This window comes from Carcharhinus amblyrhynchos, chromosome 3, assembly GCF_965287045.1.
Source record: "Carcharhinus amblyrhynchos chromosome 3, sCarAmb.v2.hapA, whole genome shotgun sequence".
NCBI lineage: Eukaryota > Metazoa > Chordata > Chondrichthyes > Carcharhiniformes > Carcharhinidae > Carcharhinus > Carcharhinus amblyrhynchos.
Window position 1 is genome coordinate 4,534,015 of NC_137326.1, and position 18,847 is coordinate 4,552,861.

Genomic DNA, 18,847 nt, shown 5'->3' on the forward strand with positions numbered 1-18,847 from the left:
ATGATATGTTCGATTCCCGGCTTGGGTCACTGTCTGTGTGGAGTTTGCACGTTCTCCCTGTGTCTGCGTGGGTTTCCTCCGGGTGCTCCGATTTCCTCCCACATTCCAAAGATATATGGATTAGGTTGATTGGCCATGTTAAATTGCCCATTAGTGTCGGGGGAAATGGGGTTAAGCGGCTAGGGCTTGGGTGGGATTGATGGTGCAGGCTTGATGGGCCAAATGGCCTCCTTCTGCACAATTGTGATTCTAACATTGGTATGAAGACAACTAGACAAGGAGGAGAAAGTAGTGTGGCGCAATAGGCCAACGGCATGAGGCATGCATGTTCCTCCGTTGGATGAGGAACGTTCATTCATAACGTGATGAAACAAGTTGGTTATCAGCCTCTGAATCCTTGGGATACACCTGAATAGCCAGCAGGAAGGGTGGGAGAGTTTCCCGGTCGGCTACTCTGCAGATTGCAAACCACTGCAGTTCTTTGCCAAACACAGTGGGATTTAATGGGATTGAGAGTTATAGATAGGCCTGGTAGGTGTGGACATGTTCGGTGCAACTTGTGGGCCGAAGGGCCTGTTTGTGCTGTAGTGTTCTATGTTCTATGTTCTACAACCATGGACCAATCCAATGGAAAGTCCATCGTCAATAATATTTGCCTGGATATGGTACCTGAAGGCAGAGGGGGTGAGGGTCTCATTGGGCAGGATTTTACGGCCTCGCTCATCCCAAAACCGTAAAATCCCGCCTGTGATTGACGAACCTTTCCACGGTCTGCTCTGATTCCCATGGCAGGCGGGATGGTAAAATTCTGGCCATCAGCTGGCGTGTCTTCACTCTGGAATGTTTCTTGCTAACAGTGAGCGTTGCTATCCTCCCCCTTTCTTCCCTCCCTGCCCCCCGGAAAATAAAATGCCCTCAATGTACCCACCTCACTACCTCCACGTTGTTTGTCTTTTGCCTCGATAGTCTATTCACTCCGGCCTCGCCAGTTAAAATAATGTCATTATTTTCAGTCACAACTCCAGTGCAGACATATCCCAAAGCTTCACCAGATCTTGGTGACACAATATAACAAGACTTTTTTGTTGTGGGTGCGTAACAATAGCTGGTTTCGGTGTAGCTCTTGTGTCTCGACTTTATCCCGTGACCATTGTTACCAATGCAGAGGAGAAGGTCTGTGGTCTCCATGCCGTAACGTAAGCTGAGAGACGGATGTTGCTGGGACTTCTCAATGGTCTCCACAGCTACCTGGACCATGTTGTAGCATTCCGCATTGCTCAGAAGGACAATGTTCCTTCTGAGGGACTCCCTCAGGAAGCTGGGGCTGATCAGCTCCAACCTGACCTTCCTCATGAGTTCCAAAAGGTGAGCGGCCCGTGAGATCTGGTCGTGATTCACCCAGCGAAGCACCAAATCCAAGATGCTCTCCTCACGGGAAATATTGAGATCGTCGGAGCAGACCAGGGGCAGTAACTGGTGCCCTTCGATCTCCAATACCTCCTCGTGCAAACAGACCTCCGCAAAGTGCCGGTGGAGGTACTTACTCGCCTGATCGGCCAAATCTTCAGCCCCCAGTTGCTTCGCAAAGTAATAAATCCCGAGGCAGTTTGAGGCGTCCATGTGATCCATCATGTACTTCTGGCAAGCCTTAAAAATGGCTTCCATCTGGAGGAAATAAGCCATGGTGGCCACTCCCTGGACATTGGCGTTGGTGAGGCACAGGTCTGACTGGTACATGTAGTTTAAGATGGTTGCCACGCTCTCGGACTGCGCGTCGTGTAACGCGACTTCTCTCTGGCTGCATTCTGCCAGGCCGCAGGTGAACATGGCCCGGAAGTAAGGGCTGAAGGTGGCCAGGATAAGCCGGTGGCACGGGAACCTGGACCCTTGTGCCACAAGCACGACATCGGTCAACTCATCCGAGTCCTTCATCCTATTAATCTGCTGAAGCAAGTTCAAGCTGTGTTTGACTCTGACGTTGTTCTCACAATCCATGGCCGCCATCAGTGATTTTCCACTGCTTTCAAGGAAATAACGAAAAGGTTTTGTGTTATCTCAAGCTGTCTTTACGGTCACTTGAGATTGTCAATTGCTGCAATCCACGATAAGAGATGGCCGCTTTCTCCGCTCTGTAAGCAGAACACATAAAATAAATCTCCACCGGAAATGTCACCAGTTCTACAGCTTAATATTGTAAAAGAAATAAATCCTTGTATGGGAACAGAATCAGGCCATTCAGCCCCTCAAGCATGTTCTGCCATTTCCTGACTTCACCCCCAGATGACCTGGCCTAATGAGTTAACCCTTTTAACCCCAATTTAATTCAGGAGAATTTACACTGCTTCCCCTCCAAGGTCAGTGTGTCCTTTCTCAGATGTGGTGCCCAGGACTTCTGAAGCGGGCTGAACTCTTATACCCAACGGAAACACTTCTTTATGTCCTGTGAGCGTCTATTTAAGGTCAGCATTTGTTACCCATCCCTAATTGCCCCTTGAGAAGGTGGTGGTGGTGGGCTGCCTTCTTGAACCTGCTGCAGTCCACGTGGTGTAGATATACCCAGTAAGAAGTCTCACAACACCAGGTTAAAGTCCAACAGGTTTATTTGATAGTAATCCCACAGGACACACCTGACGAAGGAACAGCGTTTCTGAAAGCTTGTGGGATTACTATCAAATAAACCTGTTGGGCTTTAACCTGGTGTTGTGAGACTTCTTACTGTGTTTACCCCAGTCCAACATCGGCATCGTGACATTGTGTAGGTACACCCACAGTGCTGTTAGGGAGGGAGTTCCAGGATTTTGACCCAGTGACTGTGAAGGAACGGCTGATATATTTCCAAGTCGGGATGGTGAGTGACTTGGAGGGAAACTTGCTGATGGCAATGTTCCCATGTGTCTGTTGCCCCTTGTCCTCCGAGGTGGTAGAGGTGGAGGGTTTGGAAGGTGCTGTTGAAAGGGTTGCTGCTGTGCATCTTGTAGATGGTACACACTATTGCCACACTGTGCCATCACTTCCTCCACTTTGTACACTAGACCTCGTGAGATTAAGGCCAGTAAGGCCAGCACCAGCCGACTCCAGAACAGCTTCTTCCCTGCTGCTGTCAGACTTTTGAATGGACCTGCCTCGCGTTAAGTTGATCTTTCTCTACACCCTCGCTATGACTGTAACACTACATCCTGCACTCTCTCCTTTCCTTCTCTATGAACAGTATGCTTAGTCTGTGCAGTGTGCAAGAAACAATACTTTTCACTGTACCCCAATACATGTGACAGTAATAAACCAAATCAAACCGAATCAAAACAAACCATGAACAACAAGGGCAGCAGACACATGGGCTCACACTCCACCTTCGGCAAGTTTCCCACCAAGGTCACTCACCATCCTGACTTGGAAACGTATCGCTGTTCCTTCACTGTCACTGGGTCAAAATCCTACAGCTCCCTCCCTAACAGCACTGTGGGTGTACCTACACCACGTATATTGCAGGGGTTCAAAAAGGCTTTTTAACCATCACCTTCTCACGGGGCAATTAGGGACGGACAACAAATGTAACAATTCAAATTGATTAGTCAGACATGACTTGCCCTTCATCAAAACATCGTTACTTTCGCTGATCAACTCAAATCTGCCCAATTATTCAGTCACTTATAGAAAAGATAAAGAAAAATTAAAGGTACAGAGGAGGCCACTTGGCCCATCATGTCCATGCTAGCTGGAAGGAAAGAGTCATGATGTGGAGATGCCAGCGTTGGACTGGGGCAAACACAGTAAGAAGTCTGACAACACCAGGTTTAAGTCCAACCAATTTATTTGATAGTAAAGTCACAAGCTTTCGGGGTTTGCCCCTTCGTCACTGTGGCCCAAGAGGTTATGGAACTTCAAGTGCAGATCCTTGAAACATATTTGTTATCCGACCATCTTGGAACCACTTGGAGGGCAGTATGGTGGCACAGTGGTTAGCACTGCTGCCCCGCAGTGCTAGGGACTGGGGTTCAATTCCCAGCTTGGGTCATTGTCTGTGGGGAGTGACCCAAGTTTGTGTGGGTTTTCTGCGGATGCTCTGGTTTCCTGGTACAGTCCGAAAGACGTGCTGGTTAGATGGATTGGCCATGCTAAATTCTCCCTCAGTGTACCTGAACAGGCGCTGGAGTGTGGAGACTAGGAGATTTTCACAGTAACTTCAATGCAGTGTGAATGTAAGCCTACTTGTGACATTAATAAACTAAAATACCTGCCACCATTGACTCTGGTGAAAAAAATGCTCCTCAGATCACCCACAGATTCGAGTGATTTCCCACAACTGGTGTTAAGGATGACAGATTTGTAATCACCTTACCTTTTTAATGGCCTCAATCATATCACCCCCTCAACCTTCCGCACTCTGGGGAATACAAATTATGTTTACGCAACTTTTTAAACATCACCAAGTGTCTGGGAACAGCTCCACACAGTCACACTGCACTGTGGAGGTGGTGGAGACTGGGATCCAATAGGCACCAATCATGACGGCTCTCAGGAACAGCTTACTCTGATTGCAAAGCAAGCTGGCTGCAATCACACTGATAAAAATCTACTTCTGGAAAATACACACATTTTACTCTCAGGAGCGCTTGGGGATAAACGCACTGTTCACTCGGCATTCAGTTAATCCCACCTGGAACCTTTCAAGAAGGACATTAAGAGATAGCTTAAGCAAAGAAACACATCATCCTCTTGTTATCTTAAAAATCGTTAACTTTTTTTGCAGAGATACACAAATAGAGAAATAATTTGCATTTATATAGCACCTTTCAAGATCGCAGGACTTCCCAATGGGCTTTACAATTAATGAAAGATTTTTTGGGTGACAGTTATTGTTATAGCATAGAGAATGGTTGTAGAATCCTTACAGTGCAGAAGAATGCCATTCGGCCCATCGAGTCTGTACTGACTGTCCAACGGAGCATCCCACCTAAGTCCTATCCCCGTAACCCCCTGTATTTTCTTCACTAATCCCCCTAACCTACATACCTACAGAGTACAGAAATGAGGTAGAGAATCTGGGGAACTGGTGTGACAACAGGAATCTCTCCCTCAATGGCAACAAAATGAAGGAGATTGTCATCGACTTCAGGTAGCGTATTGGAGAACATGCCCCTGTCGACATCAATGGGGTCAAGAGCTTCAAGTTTTTAGGTGTCCAGATCACCAACAACCTGTCCTGGTCCTCCCCATGCTGACACTATAGTTAAGGAAGCCCCACCAACGCCTCTACTTTCTCAGAAGACTAAGGAAATTTGGCATGTCAGCTATGACTCACACTAACATTTACAGATGAAACAATAGAAAGCATTCTTTCTAGTTGTATCACAGCTTGGTATGGCTGGGGGGCAGTAGGGAGAGAGGGAATTGTTGTCAGTGCAGACTTGATGGACCAAATGGCCTCCTTCTGCACTGTAGCGTTTCTATGAATACATGTGACAAAAATAAATTGAATCAAAATCACCTTGGGGCTAAGGTGCAATTTAGCATGGCGAATCCACCTAACCTGCACAGCTTTTGGACTGTGGGAGGAAACTGGAGCACCTGGAGGAACCCCACACAGACATGGGGAGAACATGCAGATTCCGCACAGACAGTGACCCAAGCCGGGAATCGAACCCAGGTCCCTGGCATTATGAGGCTGCAGTGCTAACTACGGTGTCACCGTGCCGCCTGGTAACCAGTAATGGCCAATGTTTGTGAGATACATCATTCAATCTGGTTTACTTGGACAGTCAGCCCCTTTCAATCAATTTCAGCATCATTACTAACATTACATAAGTTGAGTATGAACGATGCTTTTATAAGTCATCTGGAATTTGTTTCCGTTTTTTGTGCTTCCAAAGTTATTAAAGTTTAAAGTTGCACAGGAACTTTGTAAACCTTTGATAATCCCATGACTTTAATTGTATATATTTCAGCTGGAATTCTTTGGGCTCGTACACCAGCTACCAGCGAGAATGGAGAATTTGACACTAAGCTCCATTCAGTGCAGCGAGGCCCAGAATCTAACCCAGAGACAAGGTCAGCCAGAGAAATCCAGACATAATTACTTGACATTCCACAATCTGCTTTTACTAAAAGTTCCATCCAGGTCACAGGTCACAAAATTTCAAGTAACTTAGTTATTAAGTAAAGAACTGGTGTGAAAATATAATTGTCTTTTATATTAATGATTTGGATGAGAATATAGAAGGCATGGTTAGTAAATTTGCAGATGACATCAAGATATGTGGCACAGTGGATAGCAAAGAAGGAAGAAGGTTATCTCGGATTGCAACGGGATCTTGATCAATTGGGCCAGTGGGCTGACGAATGGCAGACGGAGTTTAAATTAGATAAATACAAGGTGATGCATTTTGGTAGATTGAACCAGGGCAGGACTTATTCAGTTAATGGGAGGGTTTTGGGGATAGCTGCAGAACAAAAAGATCTAGGGATACATGTTCATTGCTCCTTGAAAGTGGACAGAGTGGTGAAGAAGATATTCAGCATGCTTGGTTTCATTCCTCAGAACATTGAATACAGAATTTGGGACGTCTTGTTGAAGTTGTTCAAGACATTGGTAAGGCCACACTTGGAATACTGTGTACAGTTCTGGTCACCCTGTTATAGAAAGCGTATTATTAAACTAAAAAGAGTGCAGAAGAGATTTACTAGGATGCTACAAGACTTGTTGGTTTGAGTTATAAGGAGAGGCTGGATAAATTGGAACATTTTTCTCTGGAGCGTAAGAGGCTTCCGGTGGGGTGACCTTATAGAGGTCTACAAAATAGTGAGGGGCATAGATCAGCTAGATAGTCAATATCTTTTCCCAAAGGTAGGGGAGTCTAAAACTAGAGGGAATAGGTTTAAGGTGAGAGGGGAGAGACACAAAAAGGTCCAGAGGGGCAATTGTTTCACACAGAGGGTGGTGAGTGTCTGGAACAAGCTGCCAGAGGTAGAATAGGTGGGTACAATTTTGTCTTTTAAAAAGCATTTAGACAGTTACATGGGTAAGGTGGGTATAGAGGGATATGGGCCAAATGTGGGCAATTGGGACTAGCTTAGGGGTTTATAAAAAAAGGGCAGCATGGACAAGTTGGGCTGAAGGGTTTGTTTCCATGCTGTAAACCTCTATGATTCTATGACTCTATCTCTGCACCCTCCTTCTTCTTCAGGTGCTGTGCCCTAAGAGGGTGTTGGCAACCATGGACTTCCATTGGATTGGTCTGTGGTTATGCTGGGCATAGTGCTGCTGTGGTTTGCTGTTGTCTTTGGCAGTATGGCAGACCAGGACTGTCTCCCAGTTGGAGATCAGGAGAATGATAATCAACCTGATTTGCCACATAATGAACACACTTTCTATGGCCAGTGGGACTTGGACACAGAGCTTCTGATGTAGAGGCAAGGACACTAACCACTGGGCCACAGGACCTCCCCCATCTCAGCATCAGGGATCATAGAATCATAGAATCCCTACAGTGCAGGAGGAGGCCCCATTTGGCTCATCGAGTCTCCACTGACCACATTCCCACTCAGGCCCTATTCCCATACATTTAGCCTGTAATCTCCCTGACACGTAGCAGCAATTTAGCATGGCCAATCAACCTAACCCGCACATCTTTGGACTGTGGAAGGAAACCAGAGCACCCGGAGGAAACTCACGCAGATACAAGAAAGTGCAAACTCCACATAGACAATGACCCGAAGCTGGAATCGAGCCTGGGTCCCTGGTGTTGTGAGGCACCGGTGCTAACATAAGAACATAAGAACATAAGAAATAGGAGCAGGAGTAGGCCATCCAGCCCTTCGAGCCTGCCCCGCCATTCAATAAGATCATGGCTGATCTGTCGTGGCTCAGTTCCACTTTCCCGCCCTCTCCCCATAACCCTTAATCCCCTCGCTTATCAAAAACCCATCAACCCGCATCTTAAAAATATTTAGCGAGGCAGCCTCCACCACTTCAACGGGCAGAGAATTCCAGAGATTCACCACCCTTTGAGTGAAGAAGTTCCTCCTCAACTCCGTTCTAAACCGCCCCCCTTTTATCTTGAGGCTGTGCCCCCTAGTCCTACTATCCTTTCTGAGCGGGAAGAGTCTCTCCACCTCTATCCTATCCATCCCATTCATCATCTTATACGTCTCAATGAGATCTCCCCTCATTCTTCTAAACTCTAACGAGTACAAGCCTAACTATTGTGCCATCGCGTCGCCCCCATCTCAGTATCAATGATGCAGAATAAAATTTCGCCATTTCTTTATGGTCCCCTTGGCTTTATTGACACATTCTTCCTGATCTTTATACATGGTTGTGTATCTTTCCTCTCCAAGTATTTAACTAATTAAACTAATTTAACTAGTACTGTGCGCAGTTCTGTTCACCTCAATACAGGAAGGATGTGGAAGCTATTGAGAGGGTGCAGAGGAGATTTATAAGGATGTTGCCTGGATTGGGAGGCATGCCTTATGAAGATAGGTTGAGGGAGCTGGGACTCTTCTCCCTGGAGAGACGAAGGTTGAGAGGCGATCTGATGGAGGTTTATCAAATGTTGAGAGGAATAGATAGGGTGGATTCTCGGAGGTTATTTCCCAGGGTTGAAATGGTCGCTACGAGAGGACACAGGTATAAGGTGCTGGGGAGTAGGTACAGAGTAGATGTTAGGGGTAAGTTTTTCACTCAGAGGGTGGTGAGTGAGTGGAATCGGTGGTGGTAGAGGCGAACTCGCTGGGGTCTTTTAAAAGGCTTCTGGATGAGTACATGGGATCTAATGGGATTGGGAGTTACAGATAGTTCTATGGCTTGGCAGGTGTAGATGTGATCGGTGCAACTTGTAGGCCGAAGGGCCTGTTTGCGCTGTAGTGTTCTATGTTAATTCCAGCTTGAAAGTTACGAATTTACCTGCTTCCATCAACCTTTCTGACAGTGAATTCCAGCTCACACAATCAGCTGAATATCTCCCCCAGCTCCTGCTACCTGTCCTTTGATGTTCCTGGCTTGGATTAGCTGTCAGTTTTAATGTTGCGAGAAGTCAACACAAGTTTACAAGGTAATTCGCTACATGAAGAATTTTGGGAGATTGAATACAGTTCACACCACCCTTTTCTATTTATTATTAACTCTGAGTTAGCCCCAGTTTAAAACCAGTACCTCAGCCCCTTGAATATCCAACATGAAGCTTGCTTGAAGAGTCAAAGTGCAGACGTATGTCTGTGTTTTGCCAGTTCTCATGTGCCACATGCCTCGGTGACTTTGCATTAAAAATAGACCCTCGAGATCAACACCACTTCTGACAACCTCTTCCACGGGAAGGAATATAACAGTTTATTTATAGTGCAAATCTCCATAGTGCTATTAAAAAAACACTTTGCCTTTCAGTAACTAACTCGATTTAGGTAACAGCCACTTACCTCCAACACAATCCCCTTGATACCCTTGACAGGGCATCTGGAATGGGGACAAGTCCAATTTGAAACAATTATTCCAGGCACTGTGTGAGGGGAGGTTTCGTATATTTATTGAGGACAGAGAGACAGAAGGTTGCTACTTATCTTCACAATATTTTTTCTCTAAATGCTTCAGAATTTTAATTCTTTACACGAGATATTAAAGCTAATTGAATCTTGAAAACTGCCATGCCTTTTTCTTGTTTTATGCTTGGAACAACCTCCACGAGGTGTTGACTGGTACAGACTGGTCACTTAACTCCTTTGTCACATTACCATTGGTCTTATGAGATGTCATCTGGCCTTACTATCTTCCCATTGGTTTATATTGCAGTCAAAGTCATGCACCAAATATGGTGCATCATGGTAGTTGTAGTTTCAGCCAACATAGAATTAAGCAATCACAGAGTAAAAGTTTCCTTATTAGTGTCACAAGTAAGGCTTGCATTAGCACTGCAATGAAGTTACTGTGTAAATCCCCCTGTTGCCTCACCCTGGCACCTGTTTGGATACACTGAAGGAGAATTTAGCATGGCCGACGCACCTAACCAGTACATCTTGTGGGAGGAAACCAGAGCATCCAGAAGAAACCCACACAGACACAGGGCGAATGTGCAGACTCCACAGAGACAGTGATCCAAGCCGGGAATCGAATCCAGGCCCCTGGCACTATGAGGCAGCAGTACTAACCACCGTGCAACCGTGCTTCCCTTACAGAATGAGGCCATCTGCTCATTGATTACATGTCGGCTCCCCGCAAGCACAATTTAGCTCAAGACATTCCCTTTGATTTGATTTACATGTATTGGTATACAGTGAAAAGTGTTGTTACTTGCGTGCTGTGCAGGCAAAACATGCCTTTCATAGAATAGATAAGGGAGAAGGAAAGGAGAGGGTGCAGAATGTAGCCTTACATTCGTAGCTAGGGTGTAGAGAAAGATCAGCTTAATATATGGTAGGTCCATTGAAAAGTCTGACGGCAGCAGGGAAGAAGCTGCTCTTGAGTCGGTTGATACGTGACCTCAGACTTTTGTATCTTCTTCCTGATGGAAGAAGGTGAAAGAGAGAATGTCCGGGTCCTTGATTATGCTGGCTGCTTTTGCTGATGCAATGGATGGGAGGCTGGTTTGCGCAATGGACTGAGCTTTGTTCACAACCCTTTGTAGTTTCTTATGGTCTTGGACACAGCAGGATCCATACCAAGCTGTGCCATCTTATCTTGCAATTTTATTCCCTTCAGGTGCTTATTTCATTTCCATTTGAAAGCCATGATTGAATCTATCACCAAAACACTTTTTTGTCCTGTAGCCTGACACTACGAACCCGTATGAATAATAATTATTATCATTGCATCTTTTTCAACTAAAAAAAAGCTTTGGGACTGCATTCCCCATGACAATGCCTTGACCAATCAGAGTTGACCTGCTGGTTCAAATTGGGACAAAAACTTGGCAGTTAACTGTTCCCTGCTGTATTCTCCATGGCAATGCCTCTACCAATCCAAACCCATATGCCAACCAATTATCATTATAGGTCTTTAATAATTTCAAAGCTTTAATAGCCATGTTTCTTATTTTTACTTCTAAATATTAGGCAACATGGTAACTAAACAGGTGCAGCTGCAGAAGTAGGCCATTCAGGCCCTCCAGCCTTCCCGCCCCTTTTCAGTTAGATCACTTCTGATCTGCACCTAGAATCATAGAAGGAATCACAGAAACCCTACAGTGCAAAAGGAGGCCCATTGTGTACGCCCCGATCGCAATCCCACCCAGCCCCTATCTCCATATTAACCCTACTAACCACCTGACACTTAGGAGCAATCTATCATGGCCAACCCCAACCTATTTCACACATATTCTAACTGTGGGAGGAAACCAGAGCACCCGGAGAAAACCCACGCAAACGCAGATAGTGCAAACCCCACACAGACAGTGACCCAAAACGGGAATTGAACCCAAGTCCCTGGCACTGTAAAGCAGCAGTGTTAACCACCATGCCACCATACCTTACCTTTGACAATTTGCCTTGGTTCCATAGCCTGGAATATAATCTCACAAAATCTTACAACCTCAGTATTGAAATATTCAATTAATTATTTTCCTTGGAACAGAGTGGATGAAGGGGTGATTCAATGGGGGTGTTCGAAATCATGAAAGATTGATTGGCATGGTATCACACTGGTTGGCACTGCTGCCTCATGGTGCCAGGGACCTGGGTTCGATTCCTGGCTTGGGTCATTCTGCGCAGAGTTTGCCCATTCTCCTGTCTGCGTGGGTTTCCTCCGGGTGCTCTGGTTTCCTCCCACAGTCCAAAAATGTGCAAGTTAGGTGGATTGGCCATGCGAAATTGCCCCTTAGTGTCAGGGGGACTAGCTGGGGTAAATACGTGGGGTTATGGGAAAAGGACCTGGGTGGGACTGTGGTCGGTGCAGACTCAATGGGCCAAATGGCCTCCTTCTGCACTGTCTGATTTTATGATTTTAACAGAGTGAGTGGGACAAAACTGTTTCCTCTGTTAAGTATGGGAGATCGAATGTTTAAGATATTTGGGAAAAGACTGGAAGGGAAATGAGAAGATTTATTTTCCACTTGTAAGGTTGTTACGATGTGGAGCGCACGACCTGAAAGGGAGGTGGGATCAGATCCCATAGGAATTTCCAAAACGCAATTTCAAGAACGGATAGGTATTTGGGAAAGAAATAGCTGAGTTATTTGGCAAAAGTTGTGTTTAAATAGGACATCTTCTTCAAAGAGCCGTCACAGTAGCCTAGTGGTGTTATTGTTAAGATTGTTAATCCAGAAACTCAGCTAACATTCTGGGGACTCAGGTTCGAATCCCGCCACGGCAGATGGTGGAATTTGAAATCAATAAAATATATCTGGAATTAAGAATCTACTGATTTCTGAAACCATTGCCGATTGTTGGAGAAATCCATCTGGTTCACAAATGTCCTTTATGGAAGGAAATCCGCCATCCTTACCCGGTCTGGCTTACATGTGATTCCTCAGCCACAGCAATGTGGTTGTTTGTAAACTGCCCTCCAAGGGTAACTAGGAATGGGTAATAAATGCTGACCAACCAGTGACACCCACGTCCCATGAATGAATAAAAACAGATGAGGGGGACTTGGTATAAAAGGGGCAAGAGGGGGAGGTGGGTGAAGTGAATGAAGATTAGAATGTGGAGGTGGATTAGTCAAGTAGTCACCCCCCACCCCCCCCCAACTCCACCCCCCCCCGCCCCAAACTTGTGATAATTTAGCTCCTTTAATTATTACTCTGGTGTATCTGTGTTGGAGCCTCCCAGGGCCAATAGACTCTTCCTGAGTAGGGAATGGTCTGAAAATGGCAAGTCAGAGGTGAAGCCAGGGGGCATGGAGGGAGGGAGACGGGATGGAAGAAGGGGGCCAAGAGGCAGGGTGGAGGGAGGGTGGAGGAGGAGGCAGGGAGGGGGTCAGGAGGCAGGGTAGAGGGAGGGAGGCAGGATGGAGGGAGGGGGACGGGAGGCAGGATGGAGAGAGGGAGGCAAAGTAGAGGGAGGGAGGCAGGATGGAGGGAAGGGGACAGGAGGCAGGATGGAGAGAGGGAGGCAGGGTAGAGGGAGGGAGGCAGGATGGAGGGAAGGGGACGGGAGGCAGGGTGGAGAGAGGGAGGCGGGATGGAGAGAGGGAAGCGGGTTGGAGGGAGGGAGGCGGGATGGAGGGAGGGGGCCAGGAGGCAGAATGGAGGGAGGGGGCCAGGAGGCAGAATGGAGGGAGGAGGCCAGGAGGCAGGGTGGAGGGAGGCAGGGAGGGGGGCAGGGTGGAGGAGGAGGCAGGGAGGGGGGCAGGGTGGAGGAGGAGGCAGGGAGGGGGGCAGGAGGCAGGGTGGAGGGAGGGGGTCAGCAGCAGGGTGGAGGGAGGGGGTGTCCAGCAGCCGAATTCCGAGTGGCCCCGTGTGTTCTGGTGATTGTTTCGCGGTCCGTTACGTGGGTGTGTTGAAGGTCAGGGCTGGGATTGTGTTGCTGTCTCTCCCCCTGTGCAGTGGGAGCCGCACAGGGATGGACTGACAGATGGGTTAGTGTGGCTGCAAACCCCCCACACACACACCCACACACACGGTTATGGACACGGGGAGGGTTCCGTTTTCTTGCTAGTTTAAAAAGGACCCAAAACGAGCTGTGATTTTGACTTGTTCTGGCTCCCTCTTTCCAATGATATGTGTACTAGGTGCTGCTGTCCCAAAAAAGACCGTGTGACCCCTCAGGGTCTGCTCTACAAGGACTTTCCGCATTTCGTTAACGCCGATGGGCAGTACATATTCTGCAGATATTGGGAACCGAAAACCCCGCCCAGGTCAGCGACAACCTTCTTGTTAAAATGTGTTAAGAGAGTAGAGGAGGAGACGGGCTTTGATCCTGGGCTAGCTCACTCAGTGCTGGAGTAAGTTCCCCCCACATCCTGTCCTGTGCAGGTGTCATTGAGCCTCTGTCAACTTCATACCCCAGCCCACATCCCCCCCCCCCCCAACCCCATACCCCCCCCCCCCCACATTCTGTACCCTGTCCTTTCCCTCTCCCCTATGTACTCGATGAACAGTATGCTTTGTACAGCACGCAAGAAACAATACTTTTGACTGTATCCCAATACACGTGACAATAATTTTTGATTTGACTTGCTATTGTCCCCTGTATTGGGATACAGTCAAAAGTATTGTTTCTTGCGTGCTACACAGGCAAAGCATACCATTCGTAGAGAGGGAAAGGAGGGAGAGCGGAATGTAGTCTTACAGTCATAGTGAGGGTGTAGAGAAAGATCAGCAAGGTAAGTCCATTCAAACATTTGACAGCAGCAGGGAAGAAGCTGTTCTTGAGTCGGTTGGTACGTAATCTCAGACTTTTGTATCTTTTTCCCCGAAGGAAGAAGGTGGAAGAGAGAATGTCTGGGGTGTGTGGGGGTCCTTGATTATGCTGCCTGCTTTTCTGAGTGGGAAGTGTAGACAGTGTCAGTGGATGGGAGGTTGGTTTGGGTGATGGATTGGACTACGTTCACCAAACTTTGAGGGTTTTTGCAATCTTGGGCAGAGCAGGAGCCCATACCAAGCTGTGATACAACCAGAAAGAATGCTTTCTATGGTGCATCAGTAAAAGTTGGTGAAAATCATAGCTGACATGTCAAATTTCCTTAGTCTTCTGAGAAAGTAGAGACCTTGGTGGGCTTTCTTAACTAAAATGTCGGCAATGGGGGGCCCAGGATAGATTGTTGGTGATCTGGACACCTAAAAGCTTGAAGTTCTCAATCATTTCCCAGGGCTGAAATGGTCGCTACAAGAGGACACAGGTTTAAGATGCTGGGGAGCAGGTACAGAGGAGATGTCAGGGGTAAGTTTTTCACTCAGAGGGTGGTGGGTGAGTGGAATCGGCTGCTGTCGGTGGTGGTGGAGGCGAACTCGCGGGGTCTTTTAAGAGACTTCTGGATGAGTACATGGGATTTAATGGGATTGAGGGTTATAGATAGGCCTGGTAGGTGGGGATATGATCGGCGCAACTTGTGGGCCGAAGGGCCTGTTTGTGCTGTAGTGTTCTATGTTCTACATTCTATCTTCACTTCACTCCTGTTGATGTAGGCAGGGCATGTCTTCCACTACACTTCCTGAAGTCGATGACAATCTTCTTCATTTTGTTGACATTGAGGGAGAGATGCACCAGTTCACCAGATTCTCTATCCCATTCCTGTACTCTGTCTCATCATTGTTTGAGATCTGACCCACTACGGTGGTGTCATCAGCAAACTTGAAAATTGAATTGGAGGGGAACTTGGCCACGCGTTCGTGGGTATATAAGGAGTATAGTAGGGGGCTGAGAACACAGCCTTGTGGGGCACCGGTGTTGAGGATGATCGTGGAGGAGGTGTTGTTGCCTGTCCTTACTGATTGTGGTCTATAGGTTAGGAAGTCTAGGATCCAGTTACAGAGGGAGGAGCTGAGGTCCAGGCCAGGGAGTTGAGATGAGTTTTGTGGCAATAATGGTTTTGAACGCTGAGCTGTACTCAATAAATGGAGTTTGACAGAGGAGTCTTGTTATCCAGGTGTTCCAGGGTTGAGTGCAGGGTCAGGGAGATGGCATCTGCTGTGGACCTGTTGCAAACTGTAGTGGATCCAGGTAGTCCGGGAGGCTGGAATTGATTCGTGCCATGACTAACCTTTCGAAGTGCTTCATAATGACGGGTGTCAGAGCCACCGGCCGATAGTCATGAAGGCACGCTGATTGATTTTGCTTTGGTCCTGGAATGATGGTCATCTTCTTGAAGCAGATAGGGAGCCTCAGATTATTGTAAAGAGAGGTGGAAGATGTCTGCAAATACCCCTGCCAGCTGATCCGCGCAGGATCTGAGTGTGTGTCCGGGTATCCCATCCGGATCAGTCGCTTTCCGTGGGTTGACCTTTGAGAAAGCTGCTCTGATATCTGCGGTGCTGAACTCGGACACTGAGGCTTGTAGGATAGGGGGCATTCTCTTGTTGACCTCTAGCTCAAAACATGCATAGAATGCGTTGAGCTCATTGGGAAGGAGTGCATTGGTGTCAAAATCAAATCAAATGGGGGGTGGGGGGGGTGTTTTAAATCCCCAAAGGATTTGATTTGATTTGATATACTATTGTCACATGTCTTGGGATACAATGAAAAATATTGTTTCTGGCATGCGATACCATTCATAGAGAAGGAAAGGAGAGGGTGCAGAATGTGGTGTTACAGTCATAGCTAGGGTGTAGAGAAAGATCAACTTAATGCGAGGTAGGTCCATTCAAAAGTCTGACAGCAGCAGGGAAGAAGCTGTTCTTGAGTCAGTTGGTATGTGACCTCAGACTTTTGTATCTTTTTCCCGATGGAAGTGCGTGTGTGTGTGGTCTTGTTACGCCGTCTGCTTTTGATTCAATACAGGTTACAGACACACACACACACTGCCTAGCCGTTCGGAGCTGGGATTTTTAAATCTTTCCTTTCTGATCGGTAATTTCCTGGCTGGCGCTCCAGCCTTGCCTGTGCGTGTATTAAGAATTCCATCTTCTGCGGTGAGCTGAGAATTACCTGACAGGTAAATCCTGTCTATCCGGGTTAAGAGTGAAGGGATTGGACATAAATCCCATTGTTCTCCGAGAGAGAGAGAGACACAGTGGGAGAGTCAGTAAGTTTGTAGTCAGATATTGCATCGTCACTAAGTCACTTGGTACGAGCAATGGGATTGGGGGCTTCTGGTTTGTTCATCAGCTTCTCACTCACATGAACATCTTGAGAAATAAAAGAAAAACACACATTTACCATTCACGTAGTGCCTGCCACCACCTCAGGGCATCTCAAAGTGTTTGACAACCCCTGGAGTACTTGCCAAGTCTCAATAGCGTAGACAGGAGAGTGTTGTGGGGAATGTAGAGGGAGCCAGCACTATGCTGATACAGTGAAAAGGCAGGAACTGTTTCCATTGACGGGGGGGTAGGGGGCAGGGCATTGGGTGGGGGGGGGCGCGGGAGGAGGAGGAGGAGGAGGCTGTGGTTGGAAGATACAGATCTAAGGCAATTGGCAAAAGAAGCAGCAGGATATGGAGATTGTTTTTCATGCAGGGTGTGGCTATGATTTGGTAGAATGGACCCATGCAGATTGGATAGAAAATCTCCAAAGGGAAATGAATAAACACATGCATGACTTTATGTTTAGAGCGCTGGGGAAAGAGGAGGATTGGGGTGGATTGGATTTAGGATGGCATGGCGGCACAGTGGTGAGCGCTGCTGCTTCACAGTGCAAGGGACCCAGGTTTGATTCCCAGCTTGGGTCACTGTCTGTGTGGAATCTGCACGTTCTCCCTGTGTCTGCATGGGTTTCCTCCGGGTGCTCCGGTTTCCCCTCACAGTCTGAAAGATGTGCTGGTTAGGTGCATTGGTCACGCTAAATTCTCCCTCAGTGTACCCGAACAGGCATTGGAAAGTGGTGACTAGGGGATTTTCGCAGTAACTTCATTGCAGTGTTAATGTAAGCCTACTTGTGACACTAATACATAAACTTAAACTAATTACAGCTAAACATCCTTGTTGCCCCAATGATTTTATGTTTGTTGAATGTTAAATTTCTCGATCATGACCAGAAATTCCACATTTAAAAAAAAGTCAAAGCTTATTTCTGATATTTTCATATTTACCTCAGTCCCAGGCATATTTTGATTTGTAAAATTTAAATTTTAAAGGTGAAGGGATTCTGTGGTATATACTTCCTGGTTTGCTGTCTGTGAGAATTCTTCAGTATGATTGGTTGCTTTCCCTATCTGGTGACCTCACTACTGCTGCGTGCTTGGAGAGGCACAGTAAGAAGTCTCACAACACCAGGTTGAAGCCCAACAGGTTTATTTGGTAGCAAACGCCACTAGCTTTCGGGGTTTGCCCCTTTGTCAGGTGAGTGGGAGTTCTGATCACAAACAGAGCATATAAAGACACACACAGTTGACAGAATACTGATTAGAACGCGAGTCTTCACAGCTAATCAAGTCTTAAAGGTGCAGACAATGTGAGTGGAGATAGCATTAAGCATAGGTTAAAGAGATGTGTATTGTCTCCAGATAGGACAGTAAGTGAGGTTTTGCAAGCCCAGGCAAGTCATGGGGGTTACAGATAGTGTGATATGAACCCAAGATCCCGGTTGAGACCGTCCTCATGTGTGCGGAACTTGGCTATCAGTTTCTGCTAAGCGACTCTGCGCTGTCGTAAGGTGTGAAAGTTGCCTTGGAGAACATTTACCCAAAGATCAGAGGCCAAATGCCCGTGACCACTGAAATGTTCGCCAACAGGAAGGGAACACTCCTGCCTGTTGATCGTCGAGCGGTGTTCATTCATCTGTTGTCGTAGCGTCTGCGTGGTCTCTCCAACGTACCATGCCTCAGAACATCCTTTCCTGCAGCGTATCAGGTAGACAACGTTGGCTGAATTGCAAGAGTATGTGCCGTGTACCTGGTGGATGATGTTCTCAAGTTAGATGATGGCCTCCGTGTCGATGATCCGGCATGTCTTGCAGAGGTTGCTGTGGCAAGGTTGTGTGGTGTTGTGGTCACTGATCTCCTGAAGGCTGGATAGTTTGCTGCGAACAATGGTCTGTTTGAGGTTGTGCAGTTGTTTGAAGGCAAGAAGTCGGAGTGTGGGGATGGCCTTGGCGAGATGTTCGTCTTCATCAATGACATGTTGAAGACTCCACATAAACCTGTTGGACTTTAACCTGGTGTTGTGAGACTTCTTACTGTGTTTACTCCAGTCCAACGCCGGCATCTCCACATCATGTTTGGAAAGGTCCAGATCAGAGTTGAGGAGGAACTTTTTCACTCAAAGGGTGGTGAATCTCTGGAATTCTCTGCCCGTTGAAGTGGTGGAGGCTACCTCGCTAAATATAT

General features: G+C 47.0%; 2 protein-coding genes across 3 annotated transcripts in view; one reads left to right on the plus strand and one right to left on the minus strand.

Annotated features, from left to right (window-relative positions):
- The window catches only part of kbtbd12 (kelch repeat and BTB (POZ) domain containing 12), a 47,876-nt gene extending 38,225 nt beyond the window's left edge, over positions 1-9,651 (minus strand). Inside the window, exons 1-2 of one of the 2 annotated variants that reach the window (XM_080186224.1) lie at positions 9,412-9,651; positions 929-2,129 (exon numbers count right to left, since the gene is read on the minus strand). In XM_080186224.1, coding sequence (XP_080042350.1) covers positions 929-2,004 — 1,076 coding nt within the window. In that variant the 5' untranslated portion in view covers positions 2,005-2,129; positions 9,412-9,651. Of the gene's footprint in view, positions 1-928; positions 2,130-9,151; positions 9,237-9,411 lie in introns of those variants that run through there. The other variant, XM_080186225.1, reaches the window with a different exon arrangement.
- Positions 9,652-13,643: 3,992 nt separating this feature from the next.
- Positions 13,644-18,847, plus strand: part of LOC145341306 (monoglyceride lipase-like) — a 36,668-nt gene continuing 31,464 nt past the window's right edge. The window contains exon 1 of the mRNA XM_080186226.1: positions 13,644-13,780. Coding sequence (XP_080042352.1) covers positions 13,644-13,780 — 137 coding nt within the window. The remainder of the gene's footprint in view (positions 13,781-18,847) is intronic.